We start from the raw sequence: 24220 nt of genomic DNA on the forward strand, positions 1-24220 counted from the left end.
TCCCAAGACTTTTCATAAACTGAAAAGGATTTGCCATTAAGTTTGCCTGATCTTGCTCTTTTCTTTCTGCTTTCCTCGGGTTCGCGATCCCTCCCCCCCCTACGGCCTTGCGTCAACGTAGCTCCCTTCTGATTTTCTTTCTCTTTTCTATATATTCCTTATGGCTCCACCTCTTTTTCCCTTTCCTTCGTGCCAAAAGTACCTTTTATCAAATTCCCGACAATGATCATTACCTCCAGAATAGTATCATCGATCTGTCGTCATGCCGCTTTGTCCAGTCTGAGCTCCTCACTAGTTCGCTCTAGTTGTGATTGCATCCCGGAACCTCCTCCTTTGTCTCACCAGATTCTTCTGCGTGTTGCTCCAGGTCAAGCATAGGAGATCGGCTCATCTTCAATCCTCCCTCGACATGCCGACATACTTGGTTTTGACAATTGAAGTTTGTGATCGTTATTTCTCTGAAAATACAGAAGGGATCTTCCTAAATGTTCCTCTTGGGTTCTTGTGCCTTTAAAGTTTTGCATTTTGAGACTGATCCAAAACCAAAACGACTAACAGGAGGCATTCTTTGTAATTGAAAATCAAACTTTGTTATAGCTATTTCTCAGAAAGTACCGAAGGAATTTCCACGAAAAGTAATTTTTAAGTGTTGCCCTTGTTGTGAATAAAGTATTTTGGGGCTGGTCTGAAAACAAGATGGCTGAAAGGCGAGTATCTCTTATTTTGACGATTTTAGTTTCTTATTGTCATTTCTCATGAAGTACCGAAAGGATCTCCATAATGTTTCGTATATAGGTTCGCCTTGGTCCTTAGTTGTGCCCGTTGTATTTCGGGACTGATCCAAAAACAAGATAGCCAACAGGAAAGCATATTTAAATTTGACTTTTGATTACTGAAGTTATCATTATTATCTGAAATGTCTATGTTTTTTTTATTTCCTGGTTGCATTTTCAGATGATTGACAAATACCAACCTTTAAGGTGAATAGTCCGGCAAAGAAAACTACATGTAATGTAAATGCGTTCATAGGCCTTCCATAAGATCAAAACGACGGCGAACTTCTGCTTACGTTGTCCATTTTAGACCATTAAAATTATGGGAAAGCCCCGTCTAATGGTAAAAATAACTTCGCCTTACTCTTTGTAAGCGAGTCTGCGTGGAAATGTCAACACTGACATCGCAATCCGGGAGGACGTTTTAGGATCCGAATAATATAAATCAATTTCTTTGCTTTGACTGACTAAGATCATTCTATGGGGTGCCAAAATACTGGGGCCAAAAGCCTTTTTTTCCAGAGAAATACACCATATTTATGGAAGTACATACCGTATCAACCAAAGTTAGTGCCCCTCCCATTTTCTTGAGAAGATTTGAAGTTGTATAAACGCCCCCTTTCCATGGATTTAATGTGATGCCTCTAACATCAATATTAGGTATCCCATATTACATGAACTTGCAAGTCTTTTACATGTGAATCATGACACAATAATGCATCTAAAAGGATAAATGACATATGCATGTTTACTGTCGTAGATTAATGCACCATGAGTACAAACAGATTTAAAATATGGCTGACTTTTTTCCTCTACAACTTACATTTTGGTTCATTAATAAGCCTCCCCTTTGTTACAATTAGTTAAATACCCTGGGCGCTATTTACGACAAATACGGTAAACCAAAACACAACGTAAGTTACACATTTGACTTACATTTCTGTTCTGTATAATTCAGCACAAGACTACGGTTTGTGCCATTTTAGCTCACCTGACCCAAAGGGCAGGTGAGCTTATGTCATGGCGCGACGTCCGTCGTCCGTCCGTCCGTCGACATTTCTTTTAAATCGCTACTAGAGTTCTGCATGGATTGTAACCAAATTTGTTCACTAACATCCTTGGGGAAGGGGAACAGAACTTGTATAAATTTCGGCTCTGACCCCCCCCCCCCCCGGGGGCAGGAAGGGCGGGGTCGAATAGGGGAAATAGAGGTAAATCCTTTAAATCGCTACTTGTCCTAAAGTTCTGCATGTATTGTAACCAAATTTGGCCACAAACATTCTTGGGAGAAGGGGGACAGAACTTGTATAAATTTTGGCTCTGACCAACCGGGGACAGGAGGGGCGGGGCCCCAAAAGGGAAATACATGTAGAGGTAAATCCTATAAATCGCTACTTGTCCTAGAGTTCTGCATGTATTGTAACCAAACTTGGCCAAAAACATCCTTGGGGGGAAGGGGGACAGAACTTGTATAACTTTTGACTCTGACCCCCGGGGGCAGGAGGGGCGGGGCCCAATAGGGGAAATAGAGATAAATCCTATAAATCGCTACTTGTCCTAGAGTTCTGCAGAGATCGTAACCAAATTTGGCTACAAACATCCTTGGGGGAAGGGGAACGGAACTTGTATAAATTTTGGCTCTCACCCCCTGGGGGCAGGAGGGGCAGGGCCCAATAGGGGAAATAGAGGTAAATCCTATAAATCGCTACTTGTCCTAGAGTTCTGCATGTATTGTAACCAAATCTGGCCAAAAACATCCTTGGGGGAAGGGGGACAGAAATTGTATAAATTTTGGCTCTGACCCCCCCTGGTGGCAGAAGGGGCGGGGCTCAATAGGGGAAATAGAGGTAAATATTCAAATTCCTTCAGAAAAGAAACAAAGAACCAGTATTCAGAACAGTACTTGGCATTACAAACCAGGTGAGCGATACAGGCCCTCTGGGCCTCTTGTTGACTGCAAATTCAATCAAACGTTCAAACTATCATTCAAAATCAAAGGAGTAGATATGATAGAACCAGTATTTGGCCTTAATTTTTGAGGCCGAAAAATATAAACTCTGATCCACATCAATTTCACATCAATAAATACTCTCATACTTGCCATTTTTACATCAAAACATAACTTTTTACATTTGTTCACGATGTGCTCCACCTATGATGTCATCAATTGATGATTTTCCTCTTCTCGCCAAATTTTGCTAGAAATTCATCATCTTTAGGTTAGAAAAGGCTTGAAATGGATTTGGCCGCCACCTTGGAGCACCTTTATATTTTGCATGGATATGCGTTAATACATGATACACAATGTGTGAAAATCTCTTTCTGCTCCACGAAGGTGGCCACATTCATTTTTAGAGAAAACCACTCAAAAAGTATGATTTTTCAAGGATTTTTGTGAAAAATGGCGGGAAACTGCATGTTGATGACGTCATAGTGGACATAATTGGCACATGCCGGATATTTTTGGGATGTTATATGTTAGCAAATGTATTCAACTGCTATATGGCAAAATATGTTGTTCTTTATTGGAGAATTAATTTTGGGGCAATATTCGAGTCTTAACGTACCTTCTCCTTTTTTAATTTCAAATATTGACTTCAATCCCCCATACAATTTATGAGGTAGTTTTGTATCATTGCAGATGTAGTTGCTATGGTAACTATCCTAAATGTGCATTAATAATGCAAATATGTAAATTTTGTCAATACTGGCATTTTTGTTCATTCAGACATCAGAGAGTGCATATTGGAACAGTTTTATACTTAAAAGCGCCTATCACGATTGCTCTCTGCTGTTTCTTACAGAATGACTATCACAAAATAGGCCAAAAATGAAAAAAAAAATCACTTAATTTATATGCATACTGAAATAATTTGAATGGTAACTAGAGCAACTAAAGTGGCGAAATGAGAAAACTGACAATATAATTGAATCAGAGATGCACCGGAGTACAAAGTACTACCAACAAGGGCAGATAACTCTGTAATATGCTAATAGAGAATGATGACACTTTATTGCTTGATTCTTGATAAAGTGTATGTGGATTTATCATGAAACTTACTAATACCGGTATGTACCATAATTTCCTTACTGGCAAATCAAGAGGAGTTTTTCATAAGTTAATCACTACCAAAAGCTACGGTCATTTTGAGAATTATAATGCGTAGTCTTTAGTAGTAACAGACAAATACAATTTCAAAATCAATTTTGGCAGTATACCATATGTAGTTCAGAACTGCAACAAGAATTCCACGGAGGTGGATGTGTCGCCTGCACAGCATCACGAAAAATAGTTATTTACAGTTGAAAATATTGTTAAAAATTAGGTGAAGTAATCAAGTAGTCAAATATTGATGGATTCTGACCAGTATAGAATCCATCTAAGATATAAAGATTATATGATTATATCATTGATATAAAGCAACAGACCAAATTTGCTTGAAATCGGACAAGAAATACTAAAGATATCGAGCGGAAATCATAGATAAATCTGTTTTGACGATTTTAAAGTCCCGTAATTATAACTCTTGCAAATATTGACAGATTTTGACCATTATTGAACTCATCGAGATCTCATTGATATAAAACATTTTATAAAATTTGGTTGAATTGGGGCAATAAATATTTAAGTTATTGAGTGGAAACCATGGATTTTTCTATTTTGACGATTTTAAAGTCCCGTAAATCTTGCAAATATTGACAGATTTTAACCATTACCATTAACCAGTTAACTCATCCGAGATCTCATTGATATGAAGCTATATACCAAATTTGGTTGAAATCGGACAATAAATACTTAAGTTATCGCACGGAAACCGTTTCCCGGACGCTGATGCCGTAGCCGACATATAGCGATACCCAAGTGTCGCTCTTGCGTTGCAGGTTACACAAAAATCATGATGAGTACATAAGGTCAAAATCTTATTAGTTATTAGTTTTAATCCACAATTTCATTTCACCTTACTTTTTACTGAATTCATTTTCTTCTCTTCAAGATCAATAATGAAAACACAAAATCTTGTATCGAACAGTGTAAAGTTAAGTTTCATTAGTTGAACAATATACGGGTACAATGTATTTTCTTTGACATTCAATAATGTTCTTCACTTCAAGATGTTTAGATAATACAAGATTTCATATTAGAAAATGCCAAAATAATGGCAAAAATGATGACATTTTCAAGTGATGAGGAACACATAAATCAATACATAGTGGTCGTAACAATGACTGAATCAAGTAATGTTTTATTGGTTGAACAGAGAGTTTCCTTTGATATATTATATTGTTCTTCATTTCTAGTAGATGAAACATTCTTTTGTTTCAACCTTCTTATAATGAAACATTAAAATTAATTCAGAATTATTTGAGCCACATAAGCCCCTAGTTTATTTAGGCCACTATGTGTACACATGTATATTGTATCATATCATCAAACTTCCATCCAAACTTCCTTAATCTAACAAAGTGAATTACTTCCAATGGAAAATCAGGTATGAAAGGAAGTTAAAATGTTAAATTAACATCAAACTTTTCGAGTTAAAAGTTTATGTCCGATAGAGGATGGCTTGCACATAACCAACCACTAACAACAAAATAAACTCATTTACTATTAGGACAAAAGCTGAACTTCAATGGTACAGAAGGTGAAACAAAATTTCCTTTTGTTTCCACCTTCTTATAATGCTGAATATGACCTTTTAACTCTGCATGCAAACCTGACTTATCAAGACCATATTTGGTAGCCACTTTTTGATCTAGATCTGTGAAAACGGTGAAGTTCAATAAAAGCCAAACAACAACGATCAGTTCATTTGTTAGGATCTCCTTCCCTGGAACCCATAACTGCAGCCACTTACTCGACAAAAGCAAGCAGTCAGATTCCGAGTCATACAAACATACACATACTTTGTCAGACGAAACTCCAATAGTTGGAATTAAGAAATGAGACAGGTGACTTCCATTCCGGTTCACTTGAGCAAATCCATTGGATATACCTGCAGCCAAGATTCTGTCCAAAAGTTTTGATTCCAAAACGGTGCCAGGTTTCTTACTGGCTTTAACTTCAACACAAATATCACTATTCCCATCAGTTTCTATCTTTCTCTGTTTACTTGTAGGTTCAGCGTCTGCATCCTCCTCTTCACCCTCTTCACTTTTTTCTTTACCAGATTCAGTTTCAGCGTCCTCTTCAGTTTCTTCATCACCGAGTATCACAGCAATTGTGTCATTCAACATCATATCTACTCTTCCATGCCATGTTCTTGATGATCCTGTTCATAAAACAAAAATCAAAGAAATTTGCATAAAAAAGCTACACACTGAAAAACAAGAATCAAAATGGGCATGTCTTTGTATGTTTACTTATTCACCCCTGAAGACAAACTTAAGCTCTTCTGAATCAAAGACTGGATCAGTCCATTATGAAATTTCAGGGGTGAATAAGATACTCAAGTAACCTTGAGTTTTGGTAAAGTTCATTCATGATTCGTGGTCCGTGTTGTTTTATTCTGGCAGCAACACATTGTTACTCACAATAACAGGTTTAAGAGCATGATGTGTTTTAGTTTAGATTCTAAGTTAAAATGTTGATAATAAATTAACAAAGTCTTGATGGATATATACTTTACGATTTGAAGTTGGAAGTAACTTATCTACATATTGTAAATTGTACACTTTAAATGCAGTTCTTATATTGTACCGGTATTCTTAATGTGACTTTTGAATTTGATCTTAAAAAAAATGACCATCAAATTGGAATTTTTTTAGATACGAAATAGGATTTTTAGGGGAATGGACTCACTATTGCAGGAAAATCCTTGTATTCAGTAAATTGGCTTCTTTACCAAAACCAATTTTTCCTATAGGATTATAAAGAACAGATTGCTATCCCCCTTATTGGGCCACTCCCTTCCAACTCCCCTCTGGGAAGTCATGTTTATACATTGTATATTCTTTGTCCAAGCACAGGAGTTTGACGTTCTGTCAACAATATATAGTATACATATATAAAAAAAAACCTACCGGTATATACTATATAAATTATATTTCATTGACAGAACGTCCTGTGGTCCAAGAATGCTAAAGACTAAATTTCATCAAGATGACACCAGTAGTTCCTGATCACTAGGGATTTATTTCTAAGATTTACCTCCATATTCCATTTAGCTCTGCCCATACACGATCCATTTCTTCATGACAACCATTTGGTCATTCAGGAATTTATAAAGGATTCATAACTATTGGATACAGCTAGTGCTGTTTATATGGAAAATAAGTAGGATCTTGAATGGAATGTCACAAAATCTTATCTCACCTATAGCTGTATTTCCACCATAAATCGTCGCTTTACAGCCACAGAAACACTCTTTTGGAAGCTGCTTTGCAAATTGATTAACTTCAAATTTCTTGCCTGGGACCAACTGTGAGAACAGGTGATGGGCCAGTCCAACCATTACTTGTGTTGACCCGGTTATTTCATTTGATGAAGTGCCTTTGGTAAGTTTCCATATTGCCTCTTCGTGTTTACTTCGATCTAAGGAAACAACATGGGAACAATTTTAACAGTCATAATGTTACAACAGAGCACATTATTTTCACATTATATAATCATTGGCTCCAATAGGGATTGAACTTGGTACTTCTATCTTACAAGTCTGAGTTACGCTCAACCAATTGAGCAACCATTGAGCTATAGAGAAGTTATAATTGCAATTATTATATATGGGGCAAAGACGAAATTCTAACAGTATGGACAAAATATACATTGTCGGATTTTTGAGGCAATCTGCCTCTTTATCAAGACACAAAAAGAACAAATAAAATAACATATTAAGGACGGTCACAAATGTTCACAAAAAACAAAACTTAAACAATGAACACACACATATATGTGTAGAAAATATAGATAAAATATATTGTATAGGGACATTGGTGATGCATATGTAGCAGGATTGGACTTGGTCGATCATCAGTGACCAGGTAGCTCAGTTGGTAGAGCACTCGGCTAGTGTTCGGAGGGTCCCGGGTTTGAATCCCAGTCTTGCAGCTACATTTTCTCTTCTCCTGTTACAGAATTGGCACCCAACTAAATAACCCACAGTGGTGGTGTTTGGAAGGGTCTTGCATGTCTTCGAGGACGAAGACTTCGAGAAAGGAGGGAGGAGTGTAGCGGGATTGGACTGGGTCGATCATCGGTGACCAGGTAGCTCAGTTGGTAGAGCACTCGGCTAGTGTTCGGAGGGTCCTGGGTTCGAATTCCAGTCTGGCAGCTACATTTTTTCCTCTCCTGTTACACATATTGTTACACATATTGTCCTTTCTCAATATTATATACTAATATTAGAAGTTGCCTAACTAAATGATATACAAAACTAGAGTAAACAATTCCAATGGACCATGCAAATTCTGCCTTTTTTAGTCTCAAACTTAATCAGGACTTCGAGATACTTTATATCAATAAATTTGGGGAAATAAGCTTAAGTGCAAGTTGTATTTCCATCTAGTCCATGAATATTAAGCAGTTTAGCATTCTACGCAAACTGTTCGGAGTTGATGTACATGGTATTAGTTTGGAATGGTCACTAATGAAAATTGGTCACAGATTATAGAGGCCTGAATGGATTAGTTACTAGATGGCTACCAGATGGCCATGTTGTAACTTTTTTCCCAATCACTTGAAATGTATGTGGCAAAAAATATAGTATAGACCATGCCATGGGGAATCAACATGTCATTTTCAGTCATAGTTTTCAATAAGTTGACAATTATCATATCTTGCATCTTGTTGGCGATTGCTCATGATCACTTGCTACCTAAATAACTGACAAATGATCTAGATTTGAAGTTAAGGCTTTTGAGTTATTGAATAGAAGTCAATTTTAGCCTTTTGATTTATCCCTGTGACCTTGAATGAGGCCAAGGTTTCAAAACATGTTTCAGGCTCAATATGTATCATACATCTAAGTAGCTACTGTTGTAGCGGAAAAGATATCACAATCTCAGTCAGAAGGTGATATCTTTCTGCTACAACAGTGGCTAACATCTAAGATACTTCGTTATTGACAAGAAGTCATTGAAAATATAAGACTGTTGGGAGTCAAGATCATGTGATCTTGAAAGTCAGGATCATTAATTTGAACACTTGAAATTTGTGAACAATGCCGTGCACACGCCAATCTCTGAGAGGGCTATTAAGGGACAGTAGCGGAAAAGTCTGTCAGAAGGTGATATCTTTTCCCCTACAACAGTAGCTCAGTACATTTTTCTCAACAAATATTCAAAAGAAAAAGCTTACTGAATCAAATAACCTGGAAGCCCTTTTATTCCATTTCTAGCATACTACAAGGATCAGGACTCATATAATTAGTTAATGACAAGAAGTCATTCAAAGGTTTATGCCTATTTGGTTCCTGTGAAGTTGAATGAAGGTCAAGGTCCTATGAACAAACTTGGTAATTCTTCATTCAATTGAACAATTTCATTACAGACTCAATGTTAGGTTTCTAGACTTCTTAGTTATTGATAAAAAATATAAGAAGTTTTTGAAAGATTTTAGCCTATTTGACAGAAGCTGACATGCATGTGCCGTTCAATGAAGGTTGATACAAGGTCAATAATTTTAACAACTTTGTAGCACTTCATGCAAGCATACTATATATGCCCATTATCAGTCCTCCTATTAAAGCTCCTTAGTTACTGACTAGCCATTCAAAATGTTTATCCTATATGATTCGTGATTATGTGACCTTGACTTGCACACTTGGAAGCCCTTAATATATATATATTCCAGGATCATACCATGCTACAGACTGTCATCCAACTAGCTAGTAGCTGTTGTTGTAGCGGGAAAATATCACCTTCTGACTGATTTCAGTCAGAAGTTGATATCTTTTCAGCTACAACAGTAGCTATCACCCAACATATAGTTAACAAGAAGTTGGTCAAAGGTTTTAGCCTATTTGACCTCTATGACCTTGAGTGAAGGTCATGGTCATCCATTTGAACAAATTTGGCAGACCTTCAGCCAATATCAGAAATTTGACCCCTAGCTGTACATGGTGACTTTAAATGAAGGTCAATGTCATCCACTTGAACAAACATTAACTTTGTAGTCCTTCATACTGGCATCACAGCTACAGCTAGCCACAGGAATATTTAGTCACTATAGCTACTTTTTATTCCGATCTATCAGTTATTTCACTCTGTCAACGATTAGTTTGTGCTGTCAGAGTGAAATGAAGGGAAGTAACTTCGATAGATCAGAATAGGTCATTTGGTTTTTAGAAAAATTTAAGTTATTGAAATGGAAGCCAGTACTAATACTGTACCTCGCAGAAATTCAAACAATGTCAAGAATGATTGGCGACAAGCAGATGAGCAGTAGTGTTTCCTGATTGCATCTACTCCATCCGCCAGAAATTCTTTTAAAATATCTTCAATAAGAATATCCTTCAAGTAAAGACCCTTGCATTCAGGATAGCCTTCGATATAGTTTTTGAAATATGCCTCCGTGTGTTCATAGTGAAGTCGAAGATATACCGATGCATCATTGAATGATTTCCCTTCAATGGCATTACTTCTTTGTATAATTATGTTTAAAAATGAAGGTAGGAGAAATCCAGAATCGGAAATGATATGTTTGAAAACACTTCTGACAACGGTTTCCTCTTTTGATCCACTGTAGTCATCGAGAACATACTGGTTTGTCGGCATTTTAGAAATATATACGTTATTCCAATAATCAATGGAAGTAAATAATTTTTACTGAGAGAACCTCTCGCGGCAGTTTTATCCTATAGTAGAAGTAAACGATGTCAACCAGCGATTCAAATCGAGTTCATATTTTTTGGCGCACCTTGAGCAAATTACAGGAATAATCTCAGTCAACCAGTGGCTTGAACTAAGCGTTAAATCTGCGTAGTCAACAAGGGTCTGGTTGACCGAGACTAATAAGAGTTCCCATAATGCTTTGCGCACATAGTTTTGATATGGCGCCGACAGCTGAGGTAAAGTGAATCTATGGGCGGATAAATATTGAATTAACGTTTTATTTTGAGACTTTGATTTCAACTTTTACTACAGAGCGTCACAACATTTAATTTCTCGAGTGTGAGCGTTTCTTAAACGTGTGTTTTCACGGTAATTATTTCAATACCTTAATGATTTCTTGTTGTCATGCGTGCCGATTTTTACTTTGATATTTTCATCAATCTTTACTGTGTTTCTTTTAGTTTTGCCTCTGGTTTTATATTCATTTTGATTTAAATCATTTATTTTATAAAGCAGTTGACCAGTAAAACTCAAATTGAAACACGAGATCGTGACCGTTACACGATTGAACGATCATAATGGTCATTCCATATATAATTATTAATGTTTGCTAAATGAATATTTGTTCGAATTTGTTAATCTCTAATCAGTCAACTGACATGTTTGTATGTATGATACCCTTTTGTAACAATAAACATACATGATATATATTTAAAATATACAGAGTGACATTTAAAAATTGTCCTCTTATGTTATGGGAAGTACAATTGAACATGTCTGAAACTATGCTTTTATGGGCACAGTTACTGTAGTAACCATCATATTAGCTCAAGTCTATTTTGAATAACATGCTTATCATTATATTGTTTTTTGATGACTTTTTATCTGCATATTGTCATACAACTGACGTGTACAGTAATAAACGTTAAGTATTGAATAAATTATCTATCGGCTATGAAACTCTTAGGTGCGCAAGATCATATGCCGGTATTGTATATGTGTATAAAAAACTATGCTTACATATTTATGATGAAGTGATTATGTTGGTCCATGCAGAGATTCGTTATTATTGTATTTTATGGTATACTTCTTCCTTCAAAATGTACCTTTTAATGTAAATGTTTCTATTTTACTTATAACTTTGTTAATTTTTTTCAGAACAACATGGATGACAAAGCACAAAGAAACACTATTGTGTTCAATGCATGTAAAAGTGAAGTGTTCACACCAAGCAATGGACTAAAGACTCTCAACAGACGGTTACGTTCAACATGGAAGATTGTAAGGTATATAAAGGAATTTAAATCTTTGCTATTTACTGGATTTTTCAATCTTAAAGGCCCATTACCTTTCCGGAGCAAAATATAAAGGTTTCTTAAAAAACATTAATAACACCAGAAAATGCATACCGATGATCTAAAATAAGGTTTCGACACCAAACATATGCAAGATTGCCTGCGTAATATATGAAAACAGTGGAGAGTCAATTCGCTGTTTTGCCGTCTGGCGCAGTGATAGTCAACTACCGCGCGGTATTTAGGACGACGGCGGGAAACATAATACGACCCACTTTATGAAAATAAACATTTTATTTATTTCAATCAAATCGTTCATATGTAGGTTCCCATAGTACCCTAGTAGTGCATATTGCATTTTGGGACTGATCGGTCAATAAGATGGCCGCCAGGTAGCCATCTTGGATTTTGATAGTTAAAGTTTGTTACCGCTATTTCTCAGAAAGCACTGAAGGGATCTTTCTCAAATTTCATATGTAGGTTGCCCTAGGACCCTAGTTGTGCATATTGCATTTTGGGACTGATCGGTCAACAAGATGGCCGACCAGCCGCCATCTTGGATTTTGATAGTTAAAGTTTGTTACCGCTATTTCTCAGAAAGCACTGAAGGGATCTTTCTCAAATTTCATATGTAGGTTCCCCTAGGACCCTAGTTGTGCATATTGTATTTTGGGACTGATCGGTCAACAAGATGGCCACCAGGCAGCCATCTTGGATTTTGATAGTTAAAGTTTGTTACCGCTATTTCTCATAAAGTATTGAAGGACTCTTTCTCAAATTTCATATGTAGGTTCCCGTAGGACCCTAGTTGTGCATATTGCATTTTGGGACTGATCGGTCAACAAGATGGCCGACCAGCCGCCATCTTGGATTTTGATAGTTAAAGTTTGTTACGGCTAATTCTCAGAAAAGTACTGAAGGGATCTTTCTCAAATTTCATATGTAGGTTCCCCTAGGACCCCAGTTGTGCATATTGCATTTTGGGACTGATCGGTCAACAAGATGGCCGACCGGTGGCCATCTTGGATTTTGATAGTTAAAGTTTGTTACCCGCTATTTCTCAGAAAGTATTGAAGGGATTGTTCTCAAATTTCATATGTAGGTTCCTCTTGGACCCTAGTTCTGCATATTACATTTTGGGACTGATCGGTCAACAAGATGGCCGACAAGCAGCCATCTTGGATTTTGATAGTTAAAGTTTGTTACGGCTATTTCTCAGAAAGTATTGAAGGGATTGTTCTCAAATTTCATATGTAGGTTCCCCTAGGACCCTAGTAGTGCATATTGCATTTTGGGACTGATCAGTCATCAAGATGGCCGCCAGGTAGCCATCTTGGATTTTGATAGTTAAAGTTTGTTACCGCTATTTCTCAAAAAGCACTGAAGGGATCTTTCTCAAATTTCATATGTAGGTTGCCCTAGGACCCCAGTTGTGCATATTGCATTTTGCGACCACCATCTTGGATTTTGATAGTTTTAAAGTTTGAAAAGCAGAAAAAAGAATTGTAAGTTTGAAAAGCAGAGAAAAGATCCCTCTTTCATTTGTCAGACATAGATCAATCTTTGGTGGGCGCCAAGATCCCTCTGGGATCTCTTGTATTTATTTTAATCAAATCGTTCAGAAGGTGATGATAAATATAGTATTAACGGTAAGTTAATAATTTTTAAGACTCTACAAAATTATCGATCTTGTTGTAGATTCCCATTGTAAAAATTAAAAGCCGTTTCGGAAAGGTAGTGGGCCTTTAAGGGATTTAACAAGATGAATAGAACAAAAATAGAATATACCCAAGGTATGAAGTTTAGATTTTTATTTCAACGCAAGCCCACTTCATTTTTTCAATGTGAAACAAAAAATTAAAATGCTGTAGAACAGCTTTAAATTCTTGCATTATTATCAAAATAGATGATATTAAATTGATGTTGTATTGTATATTATTTTGGTTTATTGGATGTAAACATTTGGAATATACAGGTACAGACATTTAGTAGCATAGCAGCTGCAGGTGGCAAAGTAACAAAAGAGTGTAGCATTGATTCTGTTGATTGGTTGAAATCATTGATGTCCAAATTGAAAGTTTCATGTCTGCGATCAAATGAGCCGAACAGATTTTAAAGCTTAAATAAATATCTAAAATGCTTTGATTTATTCAAAGATGATGATTGTATATATAAAGTTCTGTAACTTTGTATTACTCTCTTTGAGAATCTATGTAATACTGATTTTTTTTTCAGCAATAAAGATGAAGTTACACTTGACAGACTAGCTGGGGCAAGCATGTTTGTATTATGTGGCAGTCGAGAAAAATTCACTGGAGGAGAGGTACATAAGTTATCAGTGATTTTTTGAATTCTTGAGAAAATTAATGTTGAAGGCTTTCGAAGAATATTTTAAATACACAAAAATAAAATTTATTCATGCTAGCTTATGGTGATAAGTACAACACTTGATACATTTTGAATAGCATGAACTACTGTTGAACTCTTTTACTGACATAGCTATATAGTCTATGAAGTTTTACAAATGACTCAATGTGGTTCATTAGTTTTACAAATGACTCAATGTGGTTCATTTTTTGTCTGGTGGAAAGATTTAGATTCATTATTGGTTATTATAGACCTGAATAAGGGACCACTTATTAAGCTCACTTGTTGAATCATATGGGCGATTATATATATATAAAAAACCCAACAATACAGTGCCTCTGTTAAATTCATATTACCACGTGCACTGTCACTGATAATACAGTTAGAATGTAGAAAGAGTATTAGTTCATTAGTTCCATGTAAAATGTCTCTGCATATTACAAATCATGCCTACAAACAATTTTACAGTTGGTGTCTAGATTTTGTGGTCAGTATCGCCAAACTGGCCATATGGGCTGGATCTAGTAGCACCAAACTGGCCATCTCTCACTTAGTCAAAATAGAAGGTCTGTATTCCGCTTCCAGCCCTGCAATATTGTTTAAAATGGTGTTTTTGTATTCTTTAGAAAAATGTTGTTTATATTGTTTTCTAACAGTTTGATGTGATGAAGAAATACATGCAGAATGGCGGAAGTCTCCTTGTAATGTTGGGGGAGGGAGGCGAGTCCAGGTTTGACACAAATATCAATTTCCTCCTGGAAGAATTTGGTGTGATGATTAACACAGGTGAGTTGGCTAATTTTGTGAATTTGAAATTGCAGTGTTCATATTTAACAGTTTCCTCAACAGGGCATACCAATGGGGGTTAAATTTTGTGATTCATAAAATTGTAATACATTGTTGGTCAGTATTCTTAATAGATAATTTTGAGGTATTCATAGTTCATACAATATGTTTCCAATGACTGTTGTTTGAATGTCTCAACTACTTCATTCAATATTTAATTTTAAGCAGATCATATTGAACGTTTATTTCAAACCTTTCTATTTTTCAGATTCTGTTGTAAGAACGTCATATTACAAATATTTCCATCCAAAGGAGGCCTTAATCGCCAATGGTGTTCTTAACAGGTATGTTGGATTGATTTTTATCACAGAAATAAAAGATTTATTTTTACTTTTACTTTACAAATTGAATCATACTAGACAGAGCTTAAAAAAGTGATATCTCTTCACTTAAATTCACATTAGATTCTAACATTTATCTATTCTGTCATTGGATAATAAAAAAAGTTACCTGCCCTTGTGTGTAGGTATTTATTGTGACATCCAATTGTGTTTGTGAGCTTGATATGATATTTTCCAAAGAAAAACTACATAATGTATGTGAATTTTGCTGTCAAGTTATGAGCTCATAATTGATACCTTTCAACAAGGGAGAGAACTCTATGATATACAAAAACTGAATAATGTAGTGGATAATGTTTGAACAATGAATTGCTTATTTACAAATTGAAGTTTATAATAAAGAAATTATTTTGTATTGATTACTTTTAGAGCTGTCAGTCATGCTGCAGGGAAAACCTTTTCTGTAACTGAAGATGAAGAAAACAATGCACAGTAAGTGAAGTTTTATCGCAAATCTCCTAGGAAGGACAATTTTTATTCATTTTTGATGTAAAAAAGGGTTGGTGAAGACGTAAATCACTTTTGTGTTTTATACAGTCAAACCCTGTCTATAAAGACCACACAAGGGGACTTAGAAAAATGGTCTCTATGGCAAAGTGGTCTTTCTATAGAGGTGGTTGTTATTAGGCAGGTATGACTGTACATGTAACTTTTACAGCTCTTATTTTTAAATCAGCACAGAAAACATGTTTGTGCACATTGAATGATTCTATGAATAGTGTAAGAGAAAATTATTTATATTTTGAAAATTTTGAGAGAAATTTTTATTATGATAAAGAGAGGATTTCTTTACAAGTAAATTATATTCAGTATTTCCCAAGTATTATTTGTCATGAACATTATTATGTTACAGAGCACTATCATTTCTCTACCCTTATGGAGCCACATTAAATGTAATGAAGCCATCAGTGGCAGTCCTATCGACTGGTAGTGTGTCTTTCCCCCTCAACAGGCCAGTCTGTAGTCTTTATCATTCCAAGGTAAGCTTTCTTGACACCCTCAATATCATCCTAAGTTCTGGTCCATTGAAATATTTGTATCATCTTCTTCTAAGAATCAAGATCAAGATCAACATCACTCTTAGTAAAATACGGTTATAATGAATCTCTGACGACAAAGGAAGTTACTTTGTTATAAACATAGTTTGTGATACACATCTTGCAAACAACACATTGGAACCTTGGCAAGGAGTGAAAATGCTATGTTATTATCATGATGTTAGTGTAAACATGTTTGATAAGCATTATTTACTGTTAGTAATACCAATCAATGTCATAGATTGAGGGAGATTACTCTAGATTTATATAACAAATAGAATGTACATAGACATGTATTAGAAATATATGGTTTTTACATAGTCTTGTATAAAATATGGTTTTGTTTTTAAGGTGCTCTGAAAATCATCAGCCAAAAAAACACACAAAAAAAACACCAAGAATTCTTTTCTGTCATAAAAAATGCAAAAATGGTTGAGGAAGAGTTGCAAAAATTCTATTCTTTATACTGTTGATATAGTAAATAATTTGTTATTAAATTAATAAATTTTGTTTTTTGTCTTAGGGAAATGGAAAACTTGCAGTTGTTGGTTCAACTCACATTTTCAGTGATGGATATTTAGACAAAGAAGAAAATACGAAAATCTTGGTAAGTTTACAAAACAAAATTGAAATAATTAAATCAGATGTTTATGGATGTGAGTATTTGCATGTTCAATAAGAGAGTCTGGTAATTATGTAAATGGACAGAATTAAAATAAACTTTATTTATTGTACATTGATTGCAAAATAAGTTTTAATATACAACTTTTACAAATCGATATTGACAGTCCAGATAGATGTATTAAACGTGCAAAGGATTTTAAAGAGGGAGGAAACTGGAGTGTCAGAAGAAAGTATTAGAAGATAGAAGTAGAATACTGTATTTGACCCTATAAGCGCCCACTTCCCTATAAGCATCCCTCCCCCTTTTTAGGCTTATAATTTCCTCACTTTAAATTAAATGCAGACTAAAAATATGAAAACTTTGATGGTTTTCATACCAAGTTCTTTTGCAAATTGATTTATGGTTACTTTGTAGAATAATTTTATGAAAGGCAAGTCCAAATTTGTTTCTATTAAGCACCCCTGAGTTGGTTCGATTTTTTAAGCGCCCTAGGTGCTTATAGGGTGGAATACAGTTTGTGCTTTATGGTCAGGCAAATTGAGGGTGTTCTTAGGTTTTAGATGAAATCTAAATAGTAGTTATGCCAGAGTATGATATGATATATTCAAATTATGTGTTTTTTTTCTAGGATGTTTTGATACGTTTCCTGACAACAGACGACATTCGACTAAACCCAATAGACGCAGAAGATCCAGAAGTAAGTCTAGGATTTAAATGTTTTTTTGTTTTTTATGTTTGATGGATTTACCCATAATGGTCTTTCTTTGATATCAATAAATCATTAATCAATGCTAACAATGCAGTGTAAAAAGGAATGTGATTGTTACATTGTAGATTCCTAAGAATTTTATTTAGCAAAAATGTTTTATATCCTGACTAAAAGATGCATTTTCAAGAATTGCTTGACAGTGCAACAAGATCTCTTAAGGACAATATTTCAATTTAATATCCTCTGCTGTTGTCATCATGCACACAAGTGGACAGAAACCATATATACCACAATAGTTCTATTCTGTAAAATAGAAACAGGGGATGGATAATACTTATTTCAAATTAACAGTAGAATCCTTAGCCCTAAGGTAGTGCTGTGAATCACTCTGTCCATGTCCCTGTACTAGCTCATTCCTAGTTGTCCTTCCTTTCCAGATATCGGACTACAACATGTTACCAGACGTGGCGAGGCTGGCTGGGGACCTAAAGACATGTTTACAGGAGAGTGATGATGTTCCAAGGGACATAACATCGTTATTTGACAATTCACTTTTTAAACTTGACACAAGTCTTGTTCCAAAAGCCATCAAGTGAGTGCATCAAATGTACACTATTATACCTCACCTACTGCTAAATATTTCTATAATTGTACTATTTTTTGTGGTATTCACTACTTAAGTGATGTTTAAACCAGTTCAATGATATATCAGACATATAAATATATGAAATTAAATTTAAAATTGATGTGGTAAAATCTTCTATTTGGCCAGTTCAACTCGTCAAACTTTTTGTTTGTACAGTGATTTAAAAATAATGATGACATTTATTTTAGAAATTCAGAATTTAATATTTAGTTATGTCTATAACAGTGTAATGCAGGTGAGACATTTTATTGCTCACAGTTCATTTATCAAATTTAGGTAGGCATTATGTTGTTGTGGCTAGTCAATTTTTCTCCTGCGTTAATTGTATTAATATTATCATCTTTTTTCCACAGAGCATTCACAGAGCTACATACAAAACATGAGCCTTTAACATTAATCACCCCTTCATTTGAAACGCCATTGCCTCCACTTAATCCTGCCGTAAGTATACAAGTTTATTTCTGATATTTCTTTATGAAATCGTATTTTGAGATAATCACAATTTTCATTTGAAGTTTATACTAGAAATACAACAATTGGTTATAAAGATAAATTTAAAATGAAAAATAATTGAAATAATTTCTTTTATGTTGCAATGAAGATGGTTTTTGTAGAAATCTATGCAACATTAATCAAACCTTTGACCAGTTCAGTTATACATTGTATTCCCTTAAAGATTGTATTTATATTTTTGTGCTTAAGGTAGCTCCATACTTTTGGGAAAACCCATGTCATTTTTTTCTAACAGGTCTTATTTTCTTGCATTTTTCATGTAGATTTCAAATCTGTAACGATAAATGGGTGTTCTCGGATTACTTTTTGAGATATTTGAGCTTGAAATATACCATCCATGCAAATTTGCTGACCGAAAATAGAAAAATTCGTAAAATTATGTTTTCTGTAATATTAGGGTGAATATAGTCTCGATCCTGTTGATTTTTTGTCCTAAATTTCTTACGATAGAACAATATACAAAACTATTTTATTTTTACAAATGCTAACTAATTTTTGTTATTTCCCAGGACCGTTTCTATACGTTATTATCATGTTTTGCCATATTTTCGCCCGTAAAAAATCAATGAATAGGCCAAAAAGGAAATGAAAACCCATGTCAATTTCACAATATTTGTATATGATATGCCCAAGGTAATATGTTTTTCAAATATCATATAAAAACACAGGATCCTCGATCAAAATTTCACAATTTTGTGAGCTTGAAGTTTGTATCTCGCAACCCTACCCCCGTTTCATCCAGTGCTAAGATGAGTTATATTTGACTATTTTTTGAAAATCATGCCGCAAAAAAACATTCCACATCAGTTCATACGCTTTTGTGATATTATATCTGGTTTATGTCTGTTTGTTTTTATGATTTTCTCCAAATTGTGTGTTTAAAAGAAATCCGTATGCGATTTTTTTAGAATTCCGGAATTTTGGTCCGGCCGGGTCCCCTCTTATGATTTATAGCGACGAACGGCACTTCCGGTGTTTAAAAATCCATTCCCATTTACGACAGGGACCGCAAAAACCACAGAGATAGCATATAATTTTCACTTCACTGCTTTTATTTGATTTATTTAATGATTTTAAACATTCAATATTATATGTAGACAATTTTCACCCATTGAAAAAATATCCAAGTGTGATGTCGTGGCGTATCGGAAACCATTCTGGAATTCAAAACAACCTCCGCAACTTCCGGTATAGCGTCATATAAATTGGCGCGATTTTCAAAAGTATGGACCTACCTTAATATAATGTAAGTTTAACAATCCTTTTCTTTTGATTTCTTTACATACTCATTTTTGATTTTCAGGTGTTTCCTCCCACTTTCCGGGAATGCCCTCCACCCTGTTTGGATCTGTTTGATTTAGATGAACAGTTCTCGTCAGAAAAAGTCAGACTAGCGCAACAAACTAACAAATGTAAGCTATTAAGGCCAGACTTTGTATTGTTGTCTATCATTTTCTAGTCATTCTCTTATCTCTTTATATCTAATATTAAAAAACAAAGTTTATATTTCATACATATAATTAATTCAACAATGGAATAATTTAACTTTTATCACTGACCAACCGGCAAATGAAAATGTATGTATATATTAGCCTTGCAAATTTCTCTCATTCAGTTTCAGAACATATCTTTTGAACATGTGATTTTTGTCCCAGTTTCAGAACAAATTCTTCTGAACACGTGACTTTTGTTCCAGTTTCAGAACAAATTCTTCTGAACACATGATTTTTGTTCCAGTTTCAGAACAAATTCTGTTGAATGTATGATTTTTGTCCACAGGTACAGATGATGACCTGGAGTATTATGTTCGAGAGTGTGGTGACATACTGGGGGTAACAACACGACTACCGGCTGAAGCACGTGATGCCAAACACATTTTGGAGTACATCTTTGCTCAAGTTGTAGAATTCAAGAAACTTAATCAGGTATCGACTTCTTTACTACTTGAATTTGTTAATTTGATAATTGGATTGTAATCTTATAAAAATTATATAAAAAAATATATACATTATAAATTTTCGTAATTTTTCAATGTAATTGTGATATTATGATGTACTTATGACATAGATATGATGTACCTGTAATGTTTTTGTATATCTGTGACATCAAGATGTACCTGTGACATTTTATTGTACCATATGGCATTGTGATGTACCCATGACATAAAATACTTTTGACATATTGGTGTACAGCTGACATTATGATATGCGTATGACATTATGATATACTTATGACATTGTGGTGTACAACTGACATTATGATATATACATTTGACATTATAATATACTTATGACATTATGGTGTACAGCTGACATTATGATACCCATTTGACATTATGATATACTTATGACATTATGGTGTACAGCTGACATTATGATACCCATTTGACATTATGATATACTTATGACATTATGGTCTACAGCTGACATTATGATATATACATTTGACATTATGATATACTAATGACATTACGGTGTACAGCTGACATTATGACACGCATATGACATTATGATATACTAATGACATTACGGTGTACAGCTGACATTATGACACGCATATGACATTATGATATACTAATGACATTATGATGTATAGCTGACATTATGACACGCATATGACATAATGATATACTTATGAGATTGTAGTGTACAACTGACATTATGATATAAACATTTGACATTATGATATACTTATGACATTATGGTCTACAGCTGACATTATGATATATATATTTGACATTATGATATACTTATGACATTATAGTGTACAGCTGACATTATGCTATACCTGTGATACATTATGATGTGAATCTTTGTTCCAGGATCAGGACTATGACCGTGACACAGCCCAATATGGAGGTGACGGGGCAGGCGGCTCGGACGCACTGGTTCTTTAGCACCTGATAACAAGACTTTAGTATTTCTGATAGATCTGCAGACGACACATTAAAGATCTCTCACATATAGTGCATTGAAGTTGTGAAGAAACTAACTGTGATAATTATAATAACAGACTTATTTATGACAGACTTGTACTGGAAAGGAATCGTCAACAGATAAACATTGATGTCAAAGACATTGACATACAAAAAACAGGCCTTACATTTGGTTCTAACATTTCCATCAGTAGAGTTTTCTCAATGACACCACTAGGAATAAGTCCAGTCACCTGATCATGTCTCAGTTCATGGTCAAGATATACATGTGGTATGGATTCTTCCTTAGAGTGCTGTATAGGAAAGTCGCACATTTTGTGGTTTTAAAGTAACTGGTGATGATCCTTTTCTTAATGTGAAGATACATAGGTAAAAACAGCATGATTTCAGTAATTTCTGATTTCAACAACATTACATTATGTGGCTTACTATTAAAAATGACACCATAATAGCATGCTAGACAGATTAAAAAATGACTTATAGATGACATTATTAAATCTATCTGCATTCTTTAATTATATTGAGTTGGCAACATTCATGAATGTAGTTTATGTAATGTAAGTCACTTTTAAAGGGGAGATAACTATGGATAAGCTATAAACTGGGGTGAATGAACTGTCTATTATAATGATAAATCCATTATAACATACCGGTATTAAGATAAATACTGGTACATAATTCTATAGACCTAAGGTTGTAGTGACCGTTGTGTTGGTCATCTATATCAGTGTTCGTAAAGTCAATTATCTCTTCTAAAAAATTCTTATTCATATATCCATCTGTCCGCTTGTTCATCTATTCACTCAATCACTCCATTCAAGAATTTAGTTTCTCAAAATTTATGAAAATGATTGATCTGTTAGTTAAGTGTTATTGAAAGAAGGGCCACATATGTTACCCGGTAAATGAATTTTTTTCTCTCATTTTTTTCACATTTCCGTCCCTGTAATAATTACGATACCTTTTCAATGTTTTTATTTGTTTTTGTAGTAACTATAAGTAGTGTATTGCTTGTCTATTCAAGGTCACTGATAATTGTCCTTTTAATAATATACCGTATTCGACCCAATAAGCGCAGAGTTTTTAAAATATTGAAAAAATGAAAAGATGCTAATAAGACGAAATTATTGCAAATCTATGAAGTTTAGTGTAGTTTTGGTCTTTATTTATGCCTGGTCAATTGAAATCAAGGCCTCGAAAAGGGGGAGGGCGCTTATAGGGACATGGACGCTTATTGGGTCAAATACGGTATATGATAAATATATTTCATGGAAACAGAAGTTACTTAAATACTGTATAACTATTAAAGGTTATCAACATCAATTTTTTCATTTTCATTATTCAGTAATACTTTTTCACTTCGAATTATTACTATAGTAATAAATGGTAACATATAGCTTAAATTGTTTTGATATTTCTTTGTTTAAGATGTAAAGTACCACAAGATATATTTTGACATGAAATAAGAAAATACATAAAAAGTCTCATACATATACATTCTAATTTTAAAAATCTATTAATGTGATTTGCTCCTTTCAAAATTTCTTTTGTAGCAGTATTATAATCTGTTTTAGCCGACATTTCATTCCAAATTAGTTGAAATGCAAAAAAGTTATTGACAAAATTCCGTTTACTATTCGAAGAGACTTTGAAGTTCAAAAAGTTATAAGGGATATGTTATGAAGAAAAATTACATATCATGTTTCTCAGTAAATCTACATCATGCTCTACAGTATATGAAATAAATGTACAATTGTTTGTGAATAATCTTTTTGTACATTGAAAATGTATAAGATCTGTAAATAAATGAAGATTATTTATTATTTTTTTGTGTGTTTATTTTTTTTATTGGTTAATTAAATGCCTGCATGAATATATTATTCAACTTATTCTTCCATATGTTTCACAAGTATAGCAAATATACATGGAAAGTTGAAAGAAATAATTTATAGGTTGAGGCTGTTTTTGATTATACAATGTGTATATAGATATATACAGTTTGACTGGTTTAACCTAGTTGTTTGTTTATGAATTAAAGACGGATTTTTCAGTTTTCAGATGAGCCTTAAGACAATGCCCTCTTTGGCCTATATTGAAAACTGCAGGTCAGTCAGGATTTGTACTTGAAATAATAACTTAATTTAACAAATGGTCAAATTTAACAGGTTATTTGATTAAACAAAAACAGCCTAGGTGTCCAAGGATCTTATTAATCATAAAGTGCCCCTCCCCTTCTCTGGAGGAGTTGGAGTTGTATTAACGCCCATATCCCATGGATTTAAGGATGTTTTACAACATATGATGCTTAACATCAGCATTGTATCCCATATTAACATGAATTTGAGGGTTTCGTACATGTGAATTA

The 24220-nt window shown here is 34.3% G+C and overlaps 2 protein-coding genes across 4 annotated transcripts; one reads left to right on the plus strand and one right to left on the minus strand.

The window, feature by feature from the left end:
• Window positions 1-3591: 3591 nt before the first annotated feature.
• On the minus strand, window positions 3592-10648 carry LOC138324791 (uncharacterized). Its single transcript, XM_069269940.1, has 3 exons — window positions 10100-10648; window positions 7087-7305; window positions 3592-6043 (listed from the first exon to the last, which is right to left on the minus strand). Exons 1-3 carry the CDS (start codon window positions 10482-10484, stop codon window positions 5373-5375), a joined length of 1275 nt encoding a protein of 424 aa, XP_069126041.1. The 5' UTR covers window positions 10485-10648; the 3' UTR covers window positions 3592-5372.
• A 95-nt stretch (window positions 10649-10743) lies between these two features.
• On the plus strand, window positions 10744-23682 carry LOC138324793 (intraflagellar transport protein 52 homolog). Of its 3 annotated transcripts, none has more exons than XM_069269942.1 (14): window positions 10744-10910; window positions 11700-11827; window positions 14072-14159; window positions 14860-14989; window positions 15258-15333; window positions 15760-15822; window positions 16244-16370; window positions 16951-17034; window positions 17681-17749; window positions 18199-18353; window positions 18761-18848; window positions 20224-20332; window positions 20700-20845; window positions 21742-23682. In XM_069269942.1, exons 2-14 carry the CDS (start codon window positions 11706-11708, stop codon window positions 21814-21816), a joined length of 1332 nt encoding a protein of 443 aa, XP_069126043.1. In that variant the 5' UTR covers window positions 10744-10910; window positions 11700-11705; the 3' UTR covers window positions 21817-23682. The 3 variants fall into 3 exon arrangements, with proteins under 3 accessions (XP_069126043.1, XP_069126042.1, XP_069126044.1); XM_069269941.1 differs by having other exon boundaries at window positions 10745-10777; XM_069269943.1 differs by having other exon boundaries at window positions 10758-10897.
• The last annotated feature ends 538 nt before the right edge of the window (window positions 23683-24220 follow it).

Source organism: Argopecten irradians, chromosome 6, assembly GCF_041381155.1.
Source record: "Argopecten irradians isolate NY chromosome 6, Ai_NY, whole genome shotgun sequence".
In the NCBI taxonomy this organism is placed as follows: Eukaryota; Metazoa; Mollusca; class Bivalvia; order Pectinida; family Pectinidae; genus Argopecten; species Argopecten irradians.

Bases quoted from the DNA above. Each gene is read 5' to 3' on its own strand.
- LOC138324791 (XM_069269940.1), bottom strand. From the start codon at position 10,484: ATGCCGACAAACCAGTATGTTCTCGATGACTACAGTGGATCAAAAGAG. The intron at 7,306-10,099 runs GTACAGTATTAG...TTGTTTCCTTAG, and splicing joins ATTGTTTGAATTTCTGCGAG to ATCGAAGTAAACACGAAGAG. The intron at 6,044-7,086 runs GTGAGATAAGAT...TTTTATGAACAG, and splicing joins TGGTGGAAATACAGCTATAG to GATCATCAAGAACATGGCAT.
- LOC138324793 (XM_069269941.1), top strand. The intron at 17,750-18,198 runs GTAAGTCTAGGA...CTTCCTTTCCAG, and splicing joins TAGACGCAGAAGATCCAGAA to ATATCGGACTACAACATGTT. The intron at 18,849-20,223 runs GTAAGTATACAA...TTTGATTTTCAG, and splicing joins TGCCTCCACTTAATCCTGCC to GTGTTTCCTCCCACTTTCCG.